This window comes from Diabrotica virgifera, chromosome 1, assembly GCF_917563875.1.
Source record: "Diabrotica virgifera virgifera chromosome 1, PGI_DIABVI_V3a".
NCBI lineage: Eukaryota > Metazoa > Arthropoda > Insecta > Coleoptera > Chrysomelidae > Diabrotica > Diabrotica virgifera.
The window spans coordinates 30262099-30287981 of NC_065443.1; the positions used below are offsets into that span (position 1 = coordinate 30262099).

Genomic DNA, 25883 nt, shown 5'->3' on the forward strand with positions numbered 1-25883 from the left:
TATATTTCATAGCCGTACGTCTAAAGGGGGCTCTGCCCCCCTAATAATTTTTTTTTATTTTTCGACAAACCGATTTTTCTTAATTGTATATGATTCAGAAGCAAAAGATACATATAATCCTAAATTTTCACTTTTCTATCTTTAACCGTTATTTTTTTAAAAAAAATTCGTGGTTTAACATCTATATATATATAAAATTCTAATTCGTAGGCTTTGTTACCGTACTCCTCCGAAACCACTTGACCGATTTTCGTGAAATTTGGCAGGTATACTCGACCGAACATGGAGTAGGTTGCTATCTATATTTCATAGCCGTACGTCTAAAGGGGGCTCTGCCCCCCTAATAATTTTTTTTTATTTTTCGACAAACCGATTTTTCTTAATTGTATATGATTCAGAAGCAAAAGATACATATAATCCTAAATTTTCACTTTTCTATCTTTAACCGTTATTTTTTTAAAAAAATTTCGTGGTTTAACATCTATATATATATAAAATTCTCTTTCGCAGGCTTTGTTGCCAAACTCCTCCGAAACCACTTGACCGATTTTCATGAAATTTCGCAGGTGGACTCGACCGGAGAGGGAGTAGGTTGTTATCTATATTTTATAGTCTATATTTCGTACGTCTAAAGGGGGCTCTGCCCCCCTAATAATTTTTTTTTATTTTTCGACAAACCGATTTTTCTTAATTGTATATGATTCAGAAGCAAAAGATACATATAATCCTAAATTTTCACTTTTCTATCTTTAACCGTTATTTTTAAAAAAAAAATTCGTGGTTTAACATCTATATATATAAAATTCTCTTTCGCAGGCTTTGTTGCCAAACTCCTCCGAAACCACTTGACCGATTTTCGTGAAATTTGGCAGGTATACTCGACCGAACATGGAGTAGGTTGTTATCTATATTTCATAGCCGTACGTCTAAAGGGGGCTCTGCCCCCCTAATATTTTTTTTTTATTTTTCGACAAACCGATTTTTCTTAATTGTATATGATTCAGAAGCAAAAGATACATATAATCCTAAATTTTCACTTTTCTATCTTTAACCGTTATTTTTCCGTTATATATAAAAAAATTTCGTAGTTTAATATCTATATATATAAAATTCTAATTCGCAGGCTTTGTTACCGTACTCCTCCGAAACCACTTGACCGATTTTCGTGAAATTTGGCAGGTATACTCGACCGAACATGGAGTAGGTTGTTATTTATATTTCATAGCCGTACGTCTAAAGGGGGCTCTGCCCCCCTAATAATTTTTTTTTATTTTTCGACAAACCGATTTTTCTTAATTGTATATGATTCAGAAGCAAAAGATACATATAATCCTAAATTTTCACTTTTCTATCTTTAGCCGTTATTTTTTTAAAAAAAATTCGTTGTTTAACATCTATATATATATAAAATTCTAATTCGTAGGCTTTGTTACCGTACTCCTCCGAAACCACTTGACCGATTTTCATGAAATTTGGCAGTTGGACTCGACCGGAGAGGGAGTAGGTTGTTATCTATATTTCATAGCCGTACGTCTAAAGGGGGCTCTGCCCCCCTAATAATTTTTTTTTATTTTTCGACAAACCGATTTTTCTTAATTGTATATGATTCAGAAGCAAAAGATACATATAATCCTAAATTTTCACTTTTCTATCTTTAACCGTTATTTTTTTAAAAAAATTTCGTTGTTTAACATCTATATATATAAAATTCTCTTTCGCAGGCTTTGTTGCCAAACTCCTCCGAAACCACTAGACCGATTTTCATGAAATTTCGCAGGTGGACTCGACCGGAGAGGGAGTAGGTTGTTATCTATATTTCATAGCCGTACGTCTAAAGGGGGCTCTGCCCCCCTAATAATTTTTTTTTATTTTTCGACAAACCGATTTTTCTTAATTGTATATGATTCAGAAGCAAAAGATACATATAATCCTAAATTTTCACTTTTCTATCTTTAACCGTTATTTTTTTAAAAAAATTTCGTAGTTTAAGATCTATATATATAAAATTCTAATTCGCAGGCTTTGTTACCGTACTCCTCCGAAACCACTTGACCGATTTTCGTGAAATTTGGCAGGTATACTCGACCGAACATGGAGTAGGTTGTTATTTATATTTCATAGCCGTACGTCTAAAGGGGGCTCTGCCCCCCTAATAATTTTTTTTTATTTTTCGACAAACCGATTTTTCTTAATTGTATATGATTCAGAAGCAAAAGATACATATAATCCTAAATTTTCACTTTTCTATCTTTAACCGTTATTTTTAAAAAAAAAATTCGTGGTTTAACATCTATATATATAAAAATTCTAATTCGTAGGTTTTGTTACCGTACTCCTCCGAAACGACTTGACCGATTTTCATGAAATTTCGCAGGTGGACTCGACCGGAGAGGGAGTAGGTTGTTATCTATATTTCATAGCCGTACGTCTAAAGGGGGCTCTGCCCCCCTAATAATTTTTTTTATTTTTCGACAAACCGATTTTTCTTAATTGTATATGATTCAGAAGCAAAAGATACATATAATCCTAAATTTTCACTTTTCTATCTTTAACCGTTATTTTTTTAAAAAAATTTTGTGGTTTAAGATCTTTATATATAAAATTCTAATTCGCAGGCTTTGTTACCGTACTCCTCCGAAACCACTTGACCGATTTTCGTGAAATTTGGCAGGTATACTCGACCGAACATGGAGTAGGTTGTTATCTATATTTCATAGCCGTACGTCTAAAGGGGGCTCTGCCCCCCTAATAATTTTTTTTTATTTTTCGACAAACCGATTTTTCTTAATTGTATATGATTCAGAAGCAAAAGATACATATAATCCTAAATTTTCACTTTTCTATCTTTAACCGATATTTTTTTAAAAAAATTTCGTGGTTTAACATCTATATATATATATATATAAAATTCTCTTTCGCAGGCTTTGTTGCCAAACTCCTCCGAAACCACTTGACCGATTTTCATGAAATTTCGCAGGTGGACTCGACCGGAGAGGGAGTAGGTTGTTATCTATATTTCATAGCCGTACGTCTAAAGGGGGCTCTGCCCCCCTAATAATTTTTTTTTATTTTTCGACAAACCGATTTTTCTTAATTGTATATGATTCAGAAGCAAAAGATACATATAATCCTAAATTTTCACTTTTCTATCTTTAACCGTTATTTTTTAAAAAAAAATTCGTGGTTTAACATCTATATATATAAAATTCTAATTCGTAGGCTTTGTTACCGTACTCCTCCGAAACCACTTTACCGATTTTCATGAAATTTCGCAGGTGGACTCCTTGCTGCGAAAAAAACGGTGTATAAATCGTCTCTCTAGCTCAATTAGTTTCCGAGATAGCAAAACGAGGCCCTAGGACAATACGAGAGCACGAGAGACGACACTAAGCACACGAAAAGAACAAGCGAAAATTGTACTAAAATCAGTGAAAATATGAAGTTTTAACTTTACGATTACTATTTTTAATGTACCAAAAAATATTTCAAAAGTTTTGCCGAAGGACCATATCTCTGGTATAATCATCAAAATTTTGGCGGAGGCGCATATCTGGCATATCTGGTCAATGACCAACAACACCAACAGATAAATAGAGTATTTACATCTGATTCATTCCTGCGTTTAGCATTCAAATATGAGCCAAATATTGAATATTATACTCATTCAAAAGTGACAATTGGTGCTATGGATAAAGAATGCCCGCATTGCCCTCAAATTTGAAAATGAGCCAGCCGGAATGTGTTGCGCGTCAGGAAAGGTGAAACTTCCTGAAATTGAAACACCGCCTGAACCATTAAACGGTATACTAACTGGTACAGATCCGGTTTCTAATCTGTTCCTGAAGACAATTCCAACATTTAATTCATGTTTCCAAATGTCATCAACGCCATGGAGTTGGATAGAATTCTTTTTTGTGGTTCTAGCGACATCTATTGACTTTTTTGAACTTTTTGAGGTTATACTTCTTTAGGCGCGATTTGGAGTGAATTTTTATTTTACTGGGCGAATGCGCACACCGACAGTATGGTATTAGTCGTTATACAGGCTCTGATTGGGTGTTGAAATGATCTGTCAATAATTGTTCAATATGGAGGTTATCGGTAAACAAAAATGTTGTATATTATAATAGTTTTTATTGTCGTGAGGACAGAAATAAAATCAAATTTACAATTGTAGTGACTTTCTAGATAGTTTTGAAAAGCCACAGATACGTAATTCTAAATGTTTCAGTTGTATTGCAATAAAAACTTATCTTCATACCTATTTGGAAAATCTAAAAAAAAATAATGTACCTACCTATTAGTAGGCAATGCTTTAATTTACATAATCTGATTACGAACAAACTTTCTACAAATCTTCATCTAATATATCGTTTTCTCACTCTATATTTTGTTGTATTTTAATATTTTAATTCGACAAAAATCAAACTAATAATTTGATTAAATTCATATAAATAAACACAATGTCAAAAAGTTTATGGCGTAAACGTTCAGTTGGTGTACATTTCCACATGACATATACTTTGTCGCTTTGACTTTCGAGCGGCGGGATCGACGGGAAGCGGGTTCGAGCCCCAATGCAAGTTATTATTTTTTTTATTGTTTTATACATTTTATGATTGTAAGTATATTATTATATAATTTTTTCCAGGAAATACGTATTTAATTAAAATTTTTGGCAACATTTATTGTTCAGAAATCATTTCTTTGTGGCATTTTTCAATGTGTTTGTGTGTGTTTTATTCTTTTATTTTTTTAATTTTTGGAAAGTAGTAAGTATTAAAATTAGTTTAATATTTAAATTAAATATAAATAAACTATTTAAAGTATATTGATTTCGTTACAATCATATAATAAAAGTATAACTTCTTACGTGCGTAAAAAGTACACTCTTTCTTTTTTTACCTTGCTATGCATACGTACCATAAATATTAATCAGATGGCGCAAAAAATCTCATTTTTGCTTATTCTGGGACTTAGGCACTTTTCATATGAGGCCGAAAATATTGTCATCGAGACAGCTCAGTTGCCACAATTATCTCAAAATAATACAATGTATGTATTTACGTATCTAAATATATATTATATTGTATGTTCCCTATGTCCAGCTGAACGATTTACGTACTGTATACGTGGAATATCATATAATTTGTCATATTAAATGTATCTTTATTATGTACCTACAAACTTTGCATTATTATGATTGAATATTTGGACATATAATTTTCTTTTTTATTCGAGCAATTTGTATTTCAATCAATTTTTATGTCGAACAATTCATTTTCGAGTGGTTGATTTTGAGTAATTGATCTCTAGCAATTGCATTTAAGCAATTGATCTAGAATCAAAATATGACACATTATCTAATTCTGACACACTATCTAAGGTGCAACGAAGTTCACCGGGTCATCTAGTATATATATAAAATTCTAATTCGCAGGCTTTGTTACCGTACTCCTCCGAAACCGCTTGACCGATTTTCATGAAATTTGGCAGGTGGACTCGACCGGACAGGGAGTAGGTTGTTATCTATATTTCATAGCCGTACGTTATAAGGGGGCTTTGCCCCCCCTAAAATTTTTTTTTATTTTTCGACAAACCAATTTTTCTTAATTGTATATGATTCACAAGCAAAAGATACATATAATCCTAAATTTTCACTTTTCTATCTTTAACGGTTATTTTTTTAAAAAAATTTCGTGGTTTAACATCTATATATATAAAATTCTAATTCGCAGGCTTTGTTACCGTACTCCTCCGAAACCGCTTGACCGATTTTCATGAAATTTGGCAGGTGGACTCGACCGGACAGGGAGTAGGTTGTTATCTATATTTCATAGCCGTACAATATAAGGGGGCTTTGCCCCCCCTAAAATTTTTATTTATTTTTCGACAAACCAATTTTTCTTAATTGTATATGATTCACAAGCAAAAGATACATATAATCCTAAATTTTCACTTTTCTATCTTTAACGGTTATTTTTTTAAAAAAATTTCGTGGTTTAACATCTATATATATAAAATTCTCTTTCGCAGGCTTTGTTGCCAAACTCCTCCGAAACCACTTGACCGATTTTCATGAAATTTGGCAGGTGGACTCGACCGGTCAGGGAGTAGGTTGTTATCTATATTTCATAGCCGTACGTTATAAGGGGGCTTTGCCCCCCCTAAAATTTTTTTTTATTTTTCGACAAACCGATTTTTCTTAATTGTATATGATTCAGAAGCAAAAGATACATACAATCCTAAATTTTCACTTTTCTGTCTTTAACCATTATTTTTTTAAAAAAATTTCGTGGTTTAACATCTATATATATAAAATTCTCTTTCGCAGGCTTTGTTGCCAAACTCCTCCGAAACCACTTGACCGATTTTCATGAAATTTGGCAGGTGGACTCGACCGGTCAGGGAGTAGGTTGTTATCTATATTTCATAGCCGTACGTTATAAGGGGGCTTTGCCCCCCCTAAAATTTTTTTTTATTTTTCGACAAACCGATTTTTCTTAATTGTATATGATTCACAAGCAAAAGATACATATAATCCTAAATTTTCACTTTTCTATCTTTAACCGTTATTTTTTTAAAAAAATTTCGTGGTTTAACATCTATATATATAAAATTCTCTTTCGCAGGCTTTGTTGCCAAACTCCTCCGAAACCACTTGACCGATTTTCATGAAATTTGGCAGGTGGACTCGACCGGACAGGGAGTAGGTTGTTATCTATATTTCATAGCCGTACGTTATAAGGGGGCTTTGCCCCCCCTAAATTTTTTTTTTTATTTTTCGACAAACCGATTTTTCTTAATTGTATATGATTCAGAAGCAAAAGATACATACAATCCTAAATTTTCACTTTTCTGTCTTTAACCGTTATTTTTTTAAAAAAATTTCGTGGTTTAACATCTATATATATAAAATTCTCTTTCGCAGGCTTTGTTGCCAAACTCCTCCGAAACCACTTGACCGATTTTCATGAAATTTGGCAGGTGGACTCGACCGGACAGGGAGTAGGTTGTTATCTATATTTCATAGCCGTACGTTATAAGGGGGCTTTGCCCCCCCTAAAATTTTTTTTTATTTTTCGACAAACCGATTTTTCTTAATTGTATATGATTCACAAGCAAAAGATACATATAATCCTAAATTTTCACTTTTCTATCTTTAACCGTTATTTTTTTAAAAAAATTTCGTGGTTTAACATCTATATATATAAAATTCTCTTTCGCAGGCTTTGTTGCCAAACTCCTCCGAAACCACTTGACCGATTTTCATGAAATTTGGCAGGTGGACTCGACCGGACAGGGAGTAGGTTGTTATCTATATTTCATAGCCGTACGTTATAAGGGGGCTTTGCCCCCCCTAAAATTTTTTTTTATTTTTCGACAAACCGATTTTTCTTAATTGTATATGATTCACAAGCAAAAGATACATATAATCCTAAATTTTCACTTTTCTATCTTTAACCGTTATTTTTTTAAAAAAATTTCGTGGTTTAACATCTATATATATAAAATTCTCTTTCGCAGGCTTTGTTGCCAAACTCCTCCGAAACCACTTGACCGATTTTTATGAAATTTGGCAGGTGGAATCCTTGCTTAATTGCGAAAAAAACGGTGTATAAATCGTCTCTCTAGCTCAATTAGTTTCCGAGATAGCAAAACGAGGCCCTAGGACAATACGAGAGCACGAGAGACGAAACTAAGCACACGAGAAGAACAAGCGAAAATTGTACTAAAATCAGTGAAAATATGAAATTTTAACTTTACGATTACTATTTTTAATGTACCAAAAAATATTTCAAAATTTTGCCGAAGGACCATATCTCTGGTATAATAATCAAAATTTTGGCGGAGGCGCATATCTGGCATATCTGGTCAATGACCAACAACACCAACAGATAAATAGAGTATTTACGTCTGATTCATTCCTGCGTTGCGCATTAAAGTATGAGCCAAATATTGAATATTATACTCATTCAAAAGTAACAATTGGTGCTATGGATAAAGAATGCCCGCATTGCCCTCAAATTTGAAAATGAGCCAGCCGGAATGTGTTGGCCATCAGGAAAGGTGAAACTTCCTGAAATTGAAACACCGCCTGAACCATTAAACGGTATACTAACTGGTACAGATCCGGATTCTAATCTGTTCCTGAAGACAATTCGAACATTTAAATCATGTTTCCAAATGTCATCAACGCCATGGAGTTGGATAGAATTCTTTTTTGTGGTTCTAGCGACATCTATTGGCTTTTTTGAACTTTTTGAAGTTATACCTCTTTAGGCGCGATTTGTAGTGAATTTTTATTTTACTGGGCGCATGCGCACACCGACAGTATGGTATTAGTCGTTATACAGGCTCTGATTGGGTGTTAAAATGATCTGTCAATAATTGTTCAATATGGAGGTTATCGGTAAACAAAAATGTTGTATATTATAATAGTTTTTATTGTCGTGAGGACAGAAATGAAATCAAATTTACAATTGTAGTGACTTTCTAAATAGTTTTGAAAAGCCACAGATACGTAATTCTAAATGTTTCAGTTGTATTGCAATAAAAACTTATGTTCATACCTATTTGGAAAATCTAAAAAAAAATAATGTACTTACCTATTAGTAGGCAATGCTTTAATTTACATAATCTGATTACGAACAAACTTTCTACAAATCTTCATCTAATATATCGTTTTCTCACTCTATATTTTGTTGTATTTTAATATTTTAATTCGACAAAAATCAAACTAATAATTTGATTAAATTCATATAAATAAACACAATGTCAAAAAGTTTATGGTGTAAACGTTCAGTTGGTGTACATTTCCACATGACATATACTTTGTCGCTTTGACTTTCGAGCGGCGGGATCGACGGGAAGCGGGTTCGAGCCCCAATGCAAGTTATTATTTTTTTTATTGTTTTATACATTTTATGATTGTAAGTATATTATTATATAATTTTTTCCAGGAAATACGTATTTAATTAAAATTTTTGGCAACAATTATTGTTCAGAAATCATTTCTTTGTGGCATTTTTCAATGTGTTTGTGTGTGTTTTATTCTTTTATTTTTTTAATTTTTGGAAAGTAGTAAGTATTAAAATTAGTTTAATATTTAAATTAATATAAATAAACTATTTAAAGTATATTCATTTCGTTACAATCATATAATAAAAGTATAACTTCTTACGTGCGTAAAAAGTACACTCTTTCTTTTTTTACCTTGCTATGCATACGTACCATAAATATTAATCAGATGGCGCAAAAAATCTCATTTTTGCTTATTCTGGGACTTAGGCACTTTTCATATTATGAGGCCGAAAATATTGTCATCGAGACAGCTCAGTTGCCACAATTATCTCAAAATAATACAATGTATGTATTTACGTATCTAAATATATATTAATTTGTATGTTCCCTATGTCCAGCTGAACGATTTACGTACTGTATACGTGGAATATCATATAATTTGTCATATTAAATGTATCTTTATTATGTACCTACAAACTTTGCATTATTATGAATGAATATTTGGACATATAATTTTCTTTTTTATTCGAGCAATTTGTATTTCAATCAATTTTTATGTCGAACAATTCATTTTCGAGTGGTTAATTTTGAGTAATTGATCTCTAGCAATTGCGTTCAAGCAATTGATCTAGAATCAAAATATGACACATTATCTAATTCTGACACACTATCTAAGGTGCAACGAAGTTCACCGGGTCATCTAGTCTATATATATAAAATTCTAATTCGCAGGCTTTGTTACCGTACTCCTCCGAAACCGCTTGACCGATTTTCATGAAATTTGGCAGGTGGACTCGACCGGACAGGGAGTAGGTTGTTATCTATATTTCATAGCCGTACGTCATAAGGGGGCTTTGCCCCCCCTAATAATTTTTTTTTATTTTTCGACAAACCGATTTTTCTTAATTGTATATGATTCACAAGCAAAAGATACATATAATCCTAAATTTTCACTTTTCTATCTTTACCCGTTATTTTTTTTAAAAAATTTCGTGGTTTAACATCTATATATATAAAATTCTAATTCGCAGGCTTTGTTACCGTACTCCTCCGAAACCGCTTGACCGATTTTCATGAAATTTGGCAGGTGGACTCGACCGGACAGGGAGTAGGTTGTTATCTATATTTCATAGCCGTACGTTATAAGGGGGCTTTGCCCCCCCCTAAAATTTTTTTTTATTTTTCGACAAACCGATTTTTCTTAATTGTGTATGATTCAGGAGCAAAAGATACATACAATCCTAAATTTTCACTTTTCTATCTTTAACCGTTATTTTTTTAAAAAAATTTCGTGGTTTAACATCTATATATATAAAATTCTAATTCGCAGGCGTTGTTACCGTACTCCTCCGAAACCGCTTGACCGATTTTCATGAAATTTGGCAGGTGGTCTCGACCGGACAGGGAGTAGGTTGTTATCTATATTTCATAGCCGTACGTTATAAGGGGGCTTTGCCCCCCCTAAAATTTTTTTTTATTTTTCGACAAACCGATTTTTCTTAATTGTATATGATTCACAAGCAAAAGATACATATAATCCTAAATTTTCACTTTTCTATCTTTAACCGTTATTTTTTTAAAAAAATTTCGTGGTTTAACATCTATATATATAAAATTCTAATTCGCAGGCGTTGTTACCGTACTCCTCCGAAACCGCTTGACCGATTTTCATGAAATTTGGCAGGTGGTCTCGACCGGACAGGGAGTAGGTTGTTATCTATATTTCATAGCCGTACGTTATAAGGGGGCTTTGCCCCCCCTAAATTTTTTTTTTATTTTTCGACAAACCGATTTTTCTTAATTGTATATGATTCACAAGCAAAAGATACATATAATCCTAAATTTTCACTTTTCTATCTTTAACCGTTATTTTTTTAAAAAAATTTCGTGGTTTAACATCTATATATATAAAATTCTAATTCGCAGGTTTTGTTACCGTACTCCTCCGAAACCGCTTGACCGATTTTCATGAAATTTGGCAGGTGGACTCGACCGGACAGGGAGTAGGTTGTTATCTATATTTCATAGCCGTACGTTATAAGGGGGCTTTGCCCCCCCTAAAATTTTTTTTTATTTTTCGACAAACCGATTTTTCTTAATTGTATATGATTCACAAGCAAAAGATCCATATAATCCTAAATTTTCACTTTTCTATCTTTAACCGTTATTTTTTTAAAAAAATTTCGTGGTTTAACATCTATATATATAAAATTCTAATTCGCAGGCTTTGTTACCGTACTCCTCCGAAACCGCTTGACCGATTTTCATGAAATTTGGCAGGTGGACTCGACCGGACAGGGAGTAGGTTGTTATCTATATTTCATAGCCGTACATTATAAGGGGGCTTTGCCCCCCTAAAATTTTTTTTTATTTTTCGACACACCAATTTTTCTTAATTGTATATGATTCACAAGCAAAAGATACATATAATCCTAAATTTTCACTTTTCTATCTTTAACCGTTATTTTTTTATAAAAAATTTCGTGGTTTAACATCTATATATATAAAATTCTAATTCGCAGGCTTTGTTACCGTACTCCTCCGAAACCGCTTGACCGATTTTCATGAAATTTGGCAGGTGGACTCGACCGGACAGGGAGTAGGTTGTTATCTATATTTCATAGCCGTACGTTATAAGGGGGCTTTGCCCCCCCTAAAATTTTTTTTTATTTTTCGACAAACCAATTTTTCTTAATTGTATATGATTCACAAGCAAAAGATACATACAATCCTAAATTTTCACTTTTATATCTTTAACCGTTATTTTTTTAAAAAAATTTCGTGGTTTAACATCTATATATATAAAATTCTAATTCGCAGGCTTTGTTACCGTACTCCTCCGAAACCGCTTGACCGATTTTCATGAAATTTGGCAGGTGGACTCGACCGGACAGGGAGTAGGTTGTTATCTATATTTCATAGCCGTACGTTATAAGGGGGCTTTGCCCCCCCTAAAATTTTTTTTTATTTTTCGACAAACCAATTTTTCTTAATTGTATATGATTCACAAGCAAAAGATACATATAATCCTAAATTTTCACTTTTCTATCTTTAACGGTTATTTTTTTAAAAAAATTTCGTGGTTTAACATCTATATATATAAAATTCTAATTCGCAGGCTTTGTTACCGTACTCCTCCGAAACCGCTTGACCGATTTTCATGAAATTTGGCAGGTGGACTCGACCGGACAGGGAGTAGGTTGTTATCTATATTTCATAGCCGTACGTTATAAAGGGGCTTTGCCCCCCCTAAATTTTTTTTTTTATTTTTCGACAAACCAATTTTTCTTAATTGTATATGATTCACAAGCAAAAGATACATATAATCCTAAATTTTCACTTTTCTATCTTTAACCGTTATTTTTTTAAAAAAATTTCGTGGTTTAACATCTATATATATAAAATTCTAATTCGCAGGCTTTGTTACCGTACTCCTCCGAAACCGCTTGACCGATTTTCATGAAATTTGGCAGGTGGACTCGACCGGACAGGGAGTAGGTTGTTATCTATATTTCATAGCCGTACGTTATAAGGGGGCTTTGCCCCCCCCTAGAATTTTTTTTATTTTTCGACAAACCAATTTTTCTTAATTGTATATGATTCACAAGCAAAAGATACATATAATCCTAAATTTTCACTTTTCTATCTTTAACGGTTATTTTTTTAAAAAAATTTCGTGGTTTAACATCTATATATATAAAGTTCTAATTCGCAGGCTTTGTTACCGTACTCCTCCGAAACCGCTTGACCGATTTTCATGAAATTTGGCAGGTGGACTCGACCGGACAGGGAGTAGGTTGTTATCTATATTTCATAGCCGTACGTTATAAGGGGGCTTTGCCCCCCCTAAAATTTTTTTTTATTTTTCGACACACCAATTTTTCTTAATTGTATATGATTCACAAGCAAAAGATACATATAATCCTAAATTTTCACTTTTCTATCTTTATCCGTTATTTTTTTAAAAAAATTTCGTGGTTTAACATCTATATATATAAAATTCTAATTCGCAGGCTTTGTTACCGTACTCCTCCGAAACCGCTTGACCGATTTTCATGAAATTTGGCAGGTGGACTCGACCGGACAGGGAGTAGTTTGTTATCTATATTTCATAGCCGTACGTTATAAGGGGGCTTTGCCCCCCCTAAAATTTTTTTTTATTTTTCGACAAACCAATTTTTCTTAATCGTATATGATTCACAAGCAAAAGATACATATAATCCTAAATTTTCACTTTTCTATCTTTAACCGTTATTTTTTTAAAAAAATTTCGTGGTTTAACATCTATATATATAAAATTCTAAAATTGTATATGATTCACAAGCAAAAGATACATATAATCCTAAATTTTCACTTTTCTATCTTTAACCGTTATTTTTTTAAAAAAATTTCGTGGTTTAACATCTATATATATAAAATTCTAATTCGCAGGCTTTGTTACCGTACTCCTCCGAAACCGCTTGACCGATTTTCATGAAATTTGGCAGGTGGACTCGACCGGACAGGGAGTAGGTTGTTATCTATATTTCATAGCCGTACGTTATAAGGGGGCTTTGCCCCCCCTAAAATTTTTTTTTATTTTTCGACAAACCAATTTTTCTTAATTGTATATGATTCACAAGCAAAAGATACATATAATCCTAAATTTTCACTTTTCTATCTTTAACGGTTATTTTTTTAAAAAAATTTCGTGGTTTAACATCTATATATATATAAAATTCTAATTCGCAGGCTTTGTTACCGTACTCCTCCGAAACCGCTTGACCGATTTTCATGAAATTTGGCAGGTGGACTCGACCGGACAGGGAGTAGGTTGTTATCTATATTTCATAGCCGTACGTTATAAGGGGGCTTTGCCCCCCCTAAAATTTTTTTTTATTTTTCGACAAACCAATTTTTCTTAATTGTATATGATTCACAAGCAAAAGATACATATAATCCTAAATTTTCACTTTTCTATCTTTAACGGTTATTTTTTTAAAAAAATTTCGTGGTTTAACATCTATATATATAAAATTCTAATTCGCAGGCTTTGTTACCGTACTCCTCCGAAACCGCTTGACCGATTTTCATGAAATTTGGCAGGTGGACTCGACCGGACAGGTAGTAGGTTGTTATCTATATTTCATAGCCGTACGTTATAAGGGGGCTTTGCCCCCCCTAAAATTTTTTTTTATTTTTCGACAAACCAATTTTTCTTAATTGTATATGATTCACAAGCAAAAGATACATACAATCCTAAATTTTCACTTTTATATCTTTAACCGTTATTTTTTTAAAAAAATTTCGTGGTTTAACATCTATATATATAAAATTCTAATTCGCAGGCTTTGTTACCGTACTCCTCCGAAACCGCTTGACCGATTTTCATGAAATTTGGCAGGTGGACTCGACCGGACAGGGAGTAGGTTGTTATCTATATTTCATAGCCGTACGTTATAAGGGGGCTTTGCCCCCCCCCTAAAATTTTTTTTTATTTTTCGACAAACCAATTTTTCTTAATTGTATATGATTCACAAGCAAAAGATACATATAATCCTAAATTTTCACTTTTCTATCTTTAACGGTTATTTTTTTAAAAAAATTTCGTGGTTTAACATCTATATATATATATATAAAATTCTAATTCGCAGGCTTTGTTACCGTACTCCTCCGAAACCGCTTGACCGATTTTCATGAAATTTGGCAGGTGGACTCGACCGGACAGGGAGTAGGTTGTTATCTATATTTCATAGCCGTACGTTATAAGGGGGCTTTGCCCCCCCTAAAATTTTTTTTTATTTTTCGACAAACCAATTTTTCTTAATTGTATATGATTCACAAGCAAAAGATACATATAATCCTAAATTTTCACTTTTCTATCTTTAACCGTTATTTTTTTAAAAAAATTTCGTGGTTTAACATCTATATATATAAAATTCTAATTCGCAGGCTTTGTTACCGTACTCCTCCGAAACCGCTTGACCGATTTTCATGAAATTTGGCAGGTGGACTCGACCAGACAGGGAGTAGGTTGTTATCTATATTTCATAGCCGTACGTTATAAGGGGGCTTTGCCCCCCCTAAATTTTTTTTTTATTTTTCGACGAACCGATTTTTCTTAATTGTATATGATTCAGAAGCAAAAGATACATACAATCCTAAATTTTCACTTTTCTATCTTTAACCGTTATTTTTTTAAAAAAATTTCGTGGTTTAACATCTATATATATATATAAAATTCTAATTCGCAGGCTTTGTTACCGTACTCCTCCGAAACCGCTTGACCGATTTTCATGAAATTTGGCAGGTGGACTCGACCGGACAGGGAGTAGGTTGTTATCTATATTTCATAGCCGTACGTTATAAGGGGGCTTTGCCCCCCCCTAAAATTTTTTTTTATTTTTCGACAAACCGATTTTTCTTAATTGTATATGATTCACAAGCAAAAGATACATATAATCCTAAATTTTCACTTTTCTATCTTTAACCGTTATTTTTTTAAAAAAATTTCGTTGTTTAACATCTATATATATAAAATTCTAATTCGCAGGTTTTGTTACCGTACTCCTCCGAAACCGCTTGACCGATTTTCATGAAATTTGGCAGGTGGACTCGACCGGACAGGGAGTAGGTTGTTATCTATATTTCATAGCCGTACGTTATAAGGGGGCTTTGCCCCCCCCTAAAAATTTTTTATATTTTTCGACAAACCGATTTTTCTTAATTGTATATGATTCACAAGCAAAAGATACATATAATCCTAAATTTTCACTTTTCTATCTTTAACCGTTATTTTTTTAAAAAAATTTCGTGGTTTAACATCTATATACATAAAATTCTAATTCGCAGGTTTTGTTACCGTACTCCTCCGAAACCGCTTGACCGATTTTCATGAAATTTGGCAGGTGGACTCGACCGGACAGGGAGTAGGTTGTTATCTATATTTCATAGCCGTACGTTATAAGGGGGCTTTGCCCCCCCTAAAATTTTTTTTTATTTTTCGACAAACCGATTTTTCTTAATTGTATATGATTCACAAGCAAAAGATACATATAATCCTAAATTTTCACATTTCTATCTTTAACCGTTATTTTTTAAAAAAATTTCGTGGTTTAACATCTATATATATAAAATTCTAATTCGCAGGCTTTGTTACCGTACTCCTCCGAAACCGCTTGACCGATTTTCATGAAATTTGGCAGGTTGGCTCGACCAGACAGGGAGTAGGTTGTTATCTATATTTCATAGCCGTACGTTATAAGGGGGCTTTGCCCCCCCTAAAATTTTTTTTTATTTTTCGACACACCAATTTTTCTTAATTGTATATGATTCACAAGCAAAAGATACATATAATCCTAAATTTTCACTTTTCTATCTTTAACCGTTATTTTTTTAAAAAAATTTCGTGGTTTAACATCTATATACATAAAATTCTAATTCGCAGGTTTTGTTACCGTACTCCTCCGAAACCGCTTGACCGATTTTCATGAAATTTGGCAGGTGGACTCGACCAGACAGGGAGTAGGTTGTTATCTATATTTCATAGCCGTACGTTATAAGGGGGCTTTGCCCCCCTAAATTTTTTTTTTATTTTTCGACGAACCGATTTTTCTTAATTGTATATGATTCAGAAGCAAAAGATACATACAATCCTAAATTTTCACTTTTCTATCTTTAACGGTTATTTTTTTAAAAAAATTTCGTGGTTTAACATCTATATATATAAAGTTCTAATTCGCAGGCTTTGTTACCGTACTCCTCCGAAACCGCTTGACCGATTTTCATGAAATTTGGCAGGTGGACTCGACCGGACAGGGAGTAGGTTGTTATCTATATTTCATAGCCGTACGTTATAAGGGGGCTTTGCCCCCCCTAAAATTTTTTTTTATTTTTCGACACACCAATTTTTCTTAATTGTATATGATTCACAAGCAAAAGATACATATAATCCTAAATTTTCACTTTTCTATCTTTATCCGTTATTTTTTTTTTAAAATTTCGTGGTTTAACATCTATATATATAAAATTCTAATTCGCAGGCTTTGTTACCGTACTCCTCCGAAACCTCTTGACCGATTTTCATGAAATTTGGCAGGTGGACTCGACCGGACAGGGAGTAGTTTGTTATCTATATTTCATAGCCGTACGTTATAAGGGGGCTTTGCCCCCCCTAAAATTTTTTTTTATTTTTCGACAAACCAATTTTTCTTAATTGTATATGATTCACAAGCAAAAGATACATATAATCCTAAATTTTCACTTTTCTATCTTTAACCGTTATTTTTTTAAAAAAATTTCGTGGTTTAACATCTATATATATAAAATTCTAATTCGCAGGCTTTGTTACCGTACTCCTCCGAAACCGCTTGACCGATTTTCATGAAATTTGGCAGGTGGACTCCTTGCGAAAAAAACGGCGTATACATCGTCTCTCTAGCTCAATTAGTTTCCGAGATAGCAAAACGAGGCCGTAGGACAACACGAGAGCACTAGAAACAACACTAAGCACACGAAACGAATGAGCGAAAATTGTACTAAAATCCGTGAAAATATAAAAATTTTAACTTTACGATTACTATTTTTAATGTACAAAAAATATTTTAAAATTTTGCCGAAGGACCAGATCTCTGGTGTAAGAATCAAATTTTGGCGGAGGCGCAAATCTGGTATAATCAAAATTTTGGCGGACGCTTTTGGTGGAGGTTTGTAGTTGCCAAATTTAGTCGCGTGTTGGCTGCTGTACGATACGATATCTGAAATTTATGACGATTTGTCTTTTGTAATAAATGCAAGTTTATTTTATCTTATATTAAAGAAAAAAAGAAACACAGATATTATATACATCCCATCATAAAAGAACGAAATTATAAGGAATTTTGTTACACATTATATAACGAAATTAATATAATAAAGGCCCAGAAAAGTTTTTTAATTTTACAAGAATGTCTAAAAAATATTTTCAGGAGTTATTAGTAAGTATAAAAGAGCCGTTTTCAAGAAATAACACCATTATGAGGGAAAGCATATCACCTAAGAAAAACTATTTATAACGCTAAGAGGCTGTCCATTCAATGGTACGCCACTGAGCAAATACAGGTGTTAAATTGATGCCCCTCTATTATACCCAATTTATTGGGAAATAGTGATGTTTCACAAATTATTATTAACAAAAAAATTATTCAAATTAAAGGCACAGTACTTATCGAGAAAGACGAAAACCAGAATATACAAAACCGTAATAAGAGCAACAGTCACCTGCCGGATGTGAGACATGGGTGCTAAATAAAACAGAAGGAGAAATGATAAAGAGTTGAGAACGGAACGTACTGAGAGCTATTTTCAGGGAAAATATTACAGATACGGAAGACGGCTGGCATAGAAGCAGCAATCAAGAATTAAGGATGCATTACAAGGAACCAAGTATAACAAGATAAACAAAGTCATAAAGAATCAGATGGGCAGGTCATTTTGAGGGGATGGATAAGGAAATAATGCCAAAGATGGTACTGCTAAGAAGACCAGTTGGGACTAGGGACGAGGTAGACTAGGACTGCAAAAAAGTTTCAGGAATATAATAGTATCGATGAAAATTATACACTGGAAAGGAAAGGCGAAAAATAGGATATAGTGGAGAACTAGAGAACTGGAGAACTATTTTACATACCTAGACATCAAATAAAATTATATATAAGTTATTAGTATAAACTGTATTGTGTAAAATTTGAAAAAAAAAATATTTTTAGTAGATTACTTTTTTCCAGATAGAAATATTGTACCTAATTAAGTTGCTCTTTAAGCTATAAGATAAAAAATTAAAAATAAAATGAGTCCCATATAAAAATAATTTGATATGGGAGTAAAAAATTCAAGGCAAAATATAGTTCAAGTCTGTAATTTCCATCATTAAACAAGCTTTGGTAACACTCACAACAAAATTCGCTAGAAAACAGCTCAAACGTCTGTGTTATACCACGATACACGCATTTATGATATGCCGTCGAAGTCGTAAAACCGATTGGCGACATTAGGGCGAGATATGGTTTCTAGGATGGGTCGCGGTAACGCCGCTGCAACGAAAATTTTAAGAGCGCCTGGTGTGTGTCACTGCATCAAAGTATAGTAAGGGATGCGTCGCTTTCGACATTTTAGCGGGAGTTCAGTCGACGTACGCCGTTCCGTCTGTGTTAGCGCATACTCCCTACTGAATTCCGAACATAATGGTACTATTTTTTTTTGTCTCTAGCGCCGTCCGTTTCCGAAATAGCGAACCGTAAGCAGTAGAAAAATTCTGAGCACAGAAGAAGAACGAGCGGGAAATTTTATAAAAGAAAAGTGCAACAGTTTAACTTTTGAACTCAAATTGAACAAAATATGAATTTCACATAATTTGTCCTATTAAATGTACCTTTCCGTCTAATTTTTTTCTAATTTCCGAATATCATATAATTGTCCTATTAAATGTACCTTTTTTTATATACCTACAAATTTTGCATTATTGTGAATAAATATTTAGACATATAATTTTATTTTTAATTCGAGGAATTTGTATTTCAATCAATTTTTATGTCGAGCAATTCATTTTCGAGCAGTTGATTTTGAGTAAAATTATGAAACATTATCTAATTCTGACACACTATCTAAGGTGCAACGAAGTTCACCGGGTCATCTAGTATCATTATAGATTTCTTGTCAGATACACGCACGGTCCTATAAGATTTGTACGCGGGCATGATATTTTTTATGATTTAAGTTCAGATTTGCATCCTTTTTTATCATAAATGTGTATCACTTTATCAGAGATCCATTATTGTTTTTATTGTATTATTATTGTATTGTATTATTTATTGTATTACTATATTGTTTCTGTTTAATTTTGTATTAGGGATAGGATTGTATATTCTTTATTGCAACTGGCTGAATGACTAATGTCTATGCCATTAAATAAATAAAAAAAACAAATCAATTGGAAGTTCTGTCCGACAAAAAACATGGAACGTTTTCGTAGTCTGACGTTCCAAATTTTTAACCTGTTCCACAATTAAAACTTCCCCTGTTTCAGTGTTCCCATACATCAAAGTTTGTCCGACTAGACACCGTTAAACTGTTTACAAATTTTAAGCTTGCTATTAATAAACTTTTTTTGGTACGCGGGATCCAGGCCTAAGTTGTTAGCCGATCAAATTCTAAAAAGACCTATTTCAGGTATTTGCGACGTTGACGAAAAAATAACCTGCAGACAGACGGTATGTTCGGCCGTTTCCTGTGTATTTTCGCACAATCTGCATGTGGCTCTGTGTTCTTTGGCCATTTTACAGAGATGGATTCGACTGACCAGCTAAAGTTACAAATGATTTGTGGCAGTCGTGGTAAGCACGGTCAAAAAGCACGTATTAAGAGGCCATCGAATACATTCCTGGTTGGTCCAACATAGCGAAGAGCGGTACCAAAATTTCCTTGAAAGTGGTGATCAACAAATAGCAGACGAAAGCATGACAGACAAGCATAAACATTTAACAAAAATAAAAGAACCCACACACCATCGTATTACATCTACATAGGGATTACGAACACTCGATACGAATCGTATCCGCCATGTTTTCCCGTAAGGCGCTATGGTAAAACATGGCGGATACGATTCGTATCGAGTGTTCGTAATCCCACCTCTGGTATCGGCATCTAGAGCACCAAAGCACCAAAAGACAATCTTCACAAGCACAAGGTAAAATGGAAGCTAGTGCAGTTATTCAAGCGTAAAATAGGTTTTTACCTCGGAAATTTTTTACTATGAACCGATTTACATGAGATTTTGGAATTAGGCTTATCTTACCCTTAACTTCAAAAGTGATATTGACCCGAACTCCTTCTTTTATTTTTAAGGGGTGAAAACAACCCTTTAGGAAAAATTGACATTGAGCCATTTTATCGCCAGAAACGTGTTTAATAATACAGAGTGACATTGTGAAGTGTTTTCTAACACAATAACCTCATGTTAAACTTATTTTCATCCCCTTGAAAACCGTACAACCCTTGCAAACAACCCCTAAATTGAAAAAATTTACAAAAAATAATTTAGTATGACATAAAAAGATTTAAATATACAGTAAAAATGATATTTTACGTTCTCTATCTTAATTATCATATTGTTAACCCCCTTTCAATCCTTAAAAACAACCACTAAATAGAAAAAATTTACAAAAAATTATTTTGGTTTGACAAGAAGACTTAAATATAGAGTAAATAATATTTTACGTTCTCTATCTTAATTATTTAATTGTTAACCCCTTTCAACCCTTAAAATCAACCCCTCGATTAAAAATTGTATAAAAAATTTCTTTTGATAAACTAAAAAGAATTTAAATATCGTTCCACGTTCTCGAAAAAGCTATGCTGGAAAATCTTATGCTCAAGTTCTAACCCTTAAAACTACCCCTAAATTAAAACATTGAATATGTATGATTTAGTTTTTGGGCCATAACTACTTCAATTTTTAAGCTATCACAACTTACAAAAAACCATTTTGAAGGTAATTAAAAGAGCTACAACTTTTTTCTGTATATGTAGTGAAAAACCTTTTATTTTGAAACGGTGAAGGGTTAAAGGGCTCGAGAGAGACTGCGGTTGCGCTACCGCGCACTCTTTAATCTATCATATCTTCGTCAATTTTTGTGTGAGAGGTAAAACAAACAAAAAAAAATTTTTGTCAAAAAAAAAATTTTTTATTATTACACTTTTTTACGTATCTTTCATTATTTTTGAGATGTTATGCGTGGTTTTTTTTTTAAATTCAAATTTTTTTTTTCTTAAAATCGTGATTTTTTCGAAAAATATGTGTTCCAAAGCAGCGAAACTCCTAGAATCCATCAAACTCTTTATATTAAAGTTGATTCAAGACGAAATACCATTTTAATTTTGGTGGAAATGACACTTATGAAATCCATTGATTTAAAAAAAAACATTAGATGTTCCTCTTTTTTTCATTACAGCTCACTCATTTTACGTACATAAGACTTTTAACAGTGCTCATTTTAAAGCTTATTTTAACCACTATAAAATCCTTTCTCATTAGCATGCATAAAATTTATTCGCTCTACGCTAGATGGCATTGAATACATCGATTAAATTTCACACAAAATAAAAAATGGCTTTGATCTTCAATATCTCACTTAATATTGCACTCTCTTTAAAAAACCAATTTGTTCATTTTTTTACCTGCTACAATTTTGTTCAGTATAATATTATCGTTAAAATGCATATTTTTGGAGATATTTGTAAAAAAACTGTTGAAAATCGTGAGAAAATTCCGAATTTTCAATTGCCAATAACTTGAAAAGTATTGGATTTTTGAAAAAACTTTATACAACATTTGTTGCTTAAAATTAGGTCTTCTATCTATATCTGAGGTTATTTTGAAAAAAAAAATCGACCACCGAAAAGGGGTGGCAACCACCTCCAGGGTGAAAACGGAGTTCGGGTCAATATCACTTTTGAAGTTAAGGGTAGGATAAGCCTAATTCCAAAATTTCATGTAAATCGGTTCAAAGTAAAAAATTTCTGAGCTAAAAAGCTTCAATGACTGCACTAAGCTCAATGCCCCAAAATACTAAGTCGCAGAAACCGAATACTCTTGTATCTCATACGAAGACTCACAAGAGGTCTCAAAGATGCAAAGCTAGTTAAAAACAGCAGAAAAACAAATTCAGAAACAATATCATTCGCAAATGCGGTACAACATGGGCAGCATTGGCGTTCACCATGTGATTATCTGCCCTGAGCCGTGTCTTCTTAACTGCAGTCTACTGATCCACAGTTTAACTTAACAGCACAAATCTACAAAAAATAGATGCCCAATTGGACAACACAATGAGAATAGTTACATTCTATTGGTACAGTACAGAGAATATATCTGGTACATATTATCAGACATTTATACTCGTATTAATATATGTTTTCTCTCATTGTTGATCTTTTTTTTATACTTTTAGGACATTTAAAAGTTGGAGAAAACTACAAAACAACCCTGCTAGATCTATAATCGATGGGGAGTTAGTGTGGAATTTCCTAAACCTTTCGCTAACAGAAAAGTCAGAGGTATGGTAAACTTTCTTTCTTTTATACTTTTTCTCATTAATTTAATTTTACGTCATCACTGTTGTCACGTAAAACGTCATAGAACTGCGAACTCTTTTATAACTAATATCTTTTTTTTTTCAAACCTTGCAAGTCGATATAACTAACTGCTTTGAATTTCTCTAGTTTAATATGAGATTGAAAATATGATAGTTGGAATAAATTGATAATTTTTTCAAAATAGATTTGAAAGCTTGTTTATTTTTCTGTAGGTAAAAAATCAGCGATTTATATAATAAAGAATTTTTCACGAAATTGTTTTAATTTTCCGGATAAAGCTGGATGCAAAATTGTTGGAAATAACTTTCAAACCATTTTTCATACCAAATTTTCAGGAATTAATAGTTGGTTAACTTGTAATTTTTGTTTTTACCAAGGGCATAAGCAATTTTAGTAAAAAATTAAAATGTAAACAGTTTTCTTTTTTATTTCCCGTGGTATTCAAGTGGAAAATGTTAAAACTATTTTCTGATGGCGTGTGTATATTAACCACCAAATATCCAATGGAAATAAACCACAATTTTAATTAAAAATATTTTATATTTATTATTTCGATTTCCACCTCGGAAATAATTCCCAAAAATTCAAATTAAACAAAAATACATATTTCGTTTTTGTTATTTGGAAATAAAAAAATCTATTTTTTATCATATTTTGTAAGGAAAACCATCTATATAACTAAATATATAATTTAATCGGTCATTACGAAATCAACATAAGTCCATATTTGGGGTAAAATGACTTTTCGACGCCATGATTTCAAGATTGAAATCAACCATTTCGCGCGAAAACCTGTATGGAAGATCGGTAGGTTTTTCGGTCAGTTCGAAAACAACATAAAATATGTCCTTATCCATGTCAATGTCTATGTCCTTATCCATATCAACGTTTATGAGTTTAAAACATATGAAATATTGTTTAGTTTTTCGACAATGTAAAATAAAGAAAGTTTTAGTGACATTAAAAATTATGGTTCATTTCGAAAACAACTAAGTCCACAAAATTAAAAACTTAATATCAAAAAAACTAAGTGACATTTAGGGCCGGTACTTTCTGTCCCGATTAAACCCCGGTTAGAGAATTTTGTCATTCTAACGGGGGTTTAATCGGGACAGAAAGTGCCGCCACATAGTCTTTTTGTTGTATATACATACCTACCTAATTTTTTGTGTATTTTGACTGTTTCTTGCTGAAGTTTTAGTACAAACATTAAAACTTATGATTCATTCGAAAACGCCAAGTCCACAAAATTAAAAACAATATCAAAAAAGTAATATTTAGTATTTTTTGTCTTTGAGAAACATGCATTTATAACCCATAATACTTATCCAGTGAGCACGTAAAAGTTGGAATAAATTCATTTTCTCGAGAATGGACGATTTTGGAAAAAAATCCCGAAACAGGTCAATTTTTATTTTTAAATTACGACTTTTTGGCATATATATCATACTAGTCACGTCACCCATCTGGCCGTGATGACGTCATCGATGATTTTTTTAAATGAGAGTAGGGGTCGTATGATAGCTCATTTGAAAGGTAATTCAATTCTCTATTCAGTAATATAAACATTAACACAATTATTTATACAGGGTGTCCAAAAAAATTTTTTGGATTGAATTTATTGACATAAAAAGAAGAATGTATGTAATTTATTTATTTCAAAATACATTTTACGGCTCTCAGAAAACAGAAAAAAATGTATATTTATAACATAATCATTGCTTTTCGCTTAAATTAAATGTTCAAATTGTCACGAGGCTGGTGGGTATTAGCTGCTTTAATATTGAATTTAAGCAAAAACAATATTTATTTGCCAAAAACACATTTTTCCTGTTTTCTGATAGCAGTAAAATGTATTTTGAATTAAATAAATTACACACATTCTTCTTCTTATGTCAATAAATTTAATTCAAAAATTTTTTTTGTGCACCCTGTATAAATAATTATGTTAATGTTTATGTTACTGAATAAAGAATTGAATTACCTTTCAAATGAGCTATCACACGACCCCTATTCTCATTTAAAAAAATCATCGATGACGTCATCACGCCCAGATGGGTGACGTCACTAGTATGATATATATGCCAAAAAGTCGTAATTTAAAAATAAAAATTGACTTGTTTCGGGATTTTTTTCCAAAATCGTCCATTCTTGAGAAAATGAATTTATTCCAACCTTTACGTGCTGACTGTATAAAATATAGTATTACCTCAAAATACCTAACTATTAATGGAAATATTTATACGTTTCTTGAAAAAGTTGTAAATTGTAACATTTGTTGTTTTCGAAATGACCGATTCAATAATAATTATTACACACATTGATTTTCATTTTAGGTTTCAAAAAAAATTGGTACTAAAATGGAAGAACTTATTGAAGACCTTACGGATATACATAAGCTTACAAATCATTTTTAGGATAAGTTTAGTTTTGTAATTTCAATAAAACAGTGTTTATAATTAATTATATGTTACTTTGTCGTAAATATTACTTTGATTAACGACTACAAGATTCTCTTTGTTTGCTATGATAATCGCCGAGATAATATAACTGGTGAAACTTGGCACAATATATTGAATATAATCGTAGGGAGAAATAAAATGACGGCAATGCAGTTATATGTAGTTAACTATTTTTAATGGGAAATAAGCCACAATTTTACTAAAAAAATGATTTTATTAACGTTTCAACGTCCAAATCGGATGCCGTTGTTGGACGTCGAAACGTTAATAAAATCATTTTTTTAGTAA

General features: G+C 32.4%; 1 protein-coding gene across 6 annotated transcripts in view; it reads left to right on the forward strand.

The window, feature by feature from the left end:
- LOC114328204 (cleavage and polyadenylation specificity factor subunit 1) overlaps positions 1-25596 on the forward strand; it is a 148764-nt gene extending 123168 nt beyond the window's left edge. Inside the window, exons 19-20 of one of the 6 annotated variants that reach the window (XM_050655589.1) lie at positions 22989-23094; positions 25470-25596. In XM_050655589.1, the coding sequence (XP_050511546.1) occupies positions 22989-23094; positions 25470-25550 (187 nt within the window). In that variant the 3' untranslated portion in view covers positions 25551-25596. Of the gene's footprint in view, positions 1-6036; positions 6107-6334; positions 6396-6632; positions 6710-6931; positions 7009-7229; positions 7307-22988; positions 23095-25469 lie in introns of those variants that run through there. The other 5 variants (XM_050655592.1, XM_050655598.1, XM_050655603.1 and 2 more) reach the window with 5 other exon arrangements.
- Positions 25597-25883: the final 287 nt, after the last annotated feature.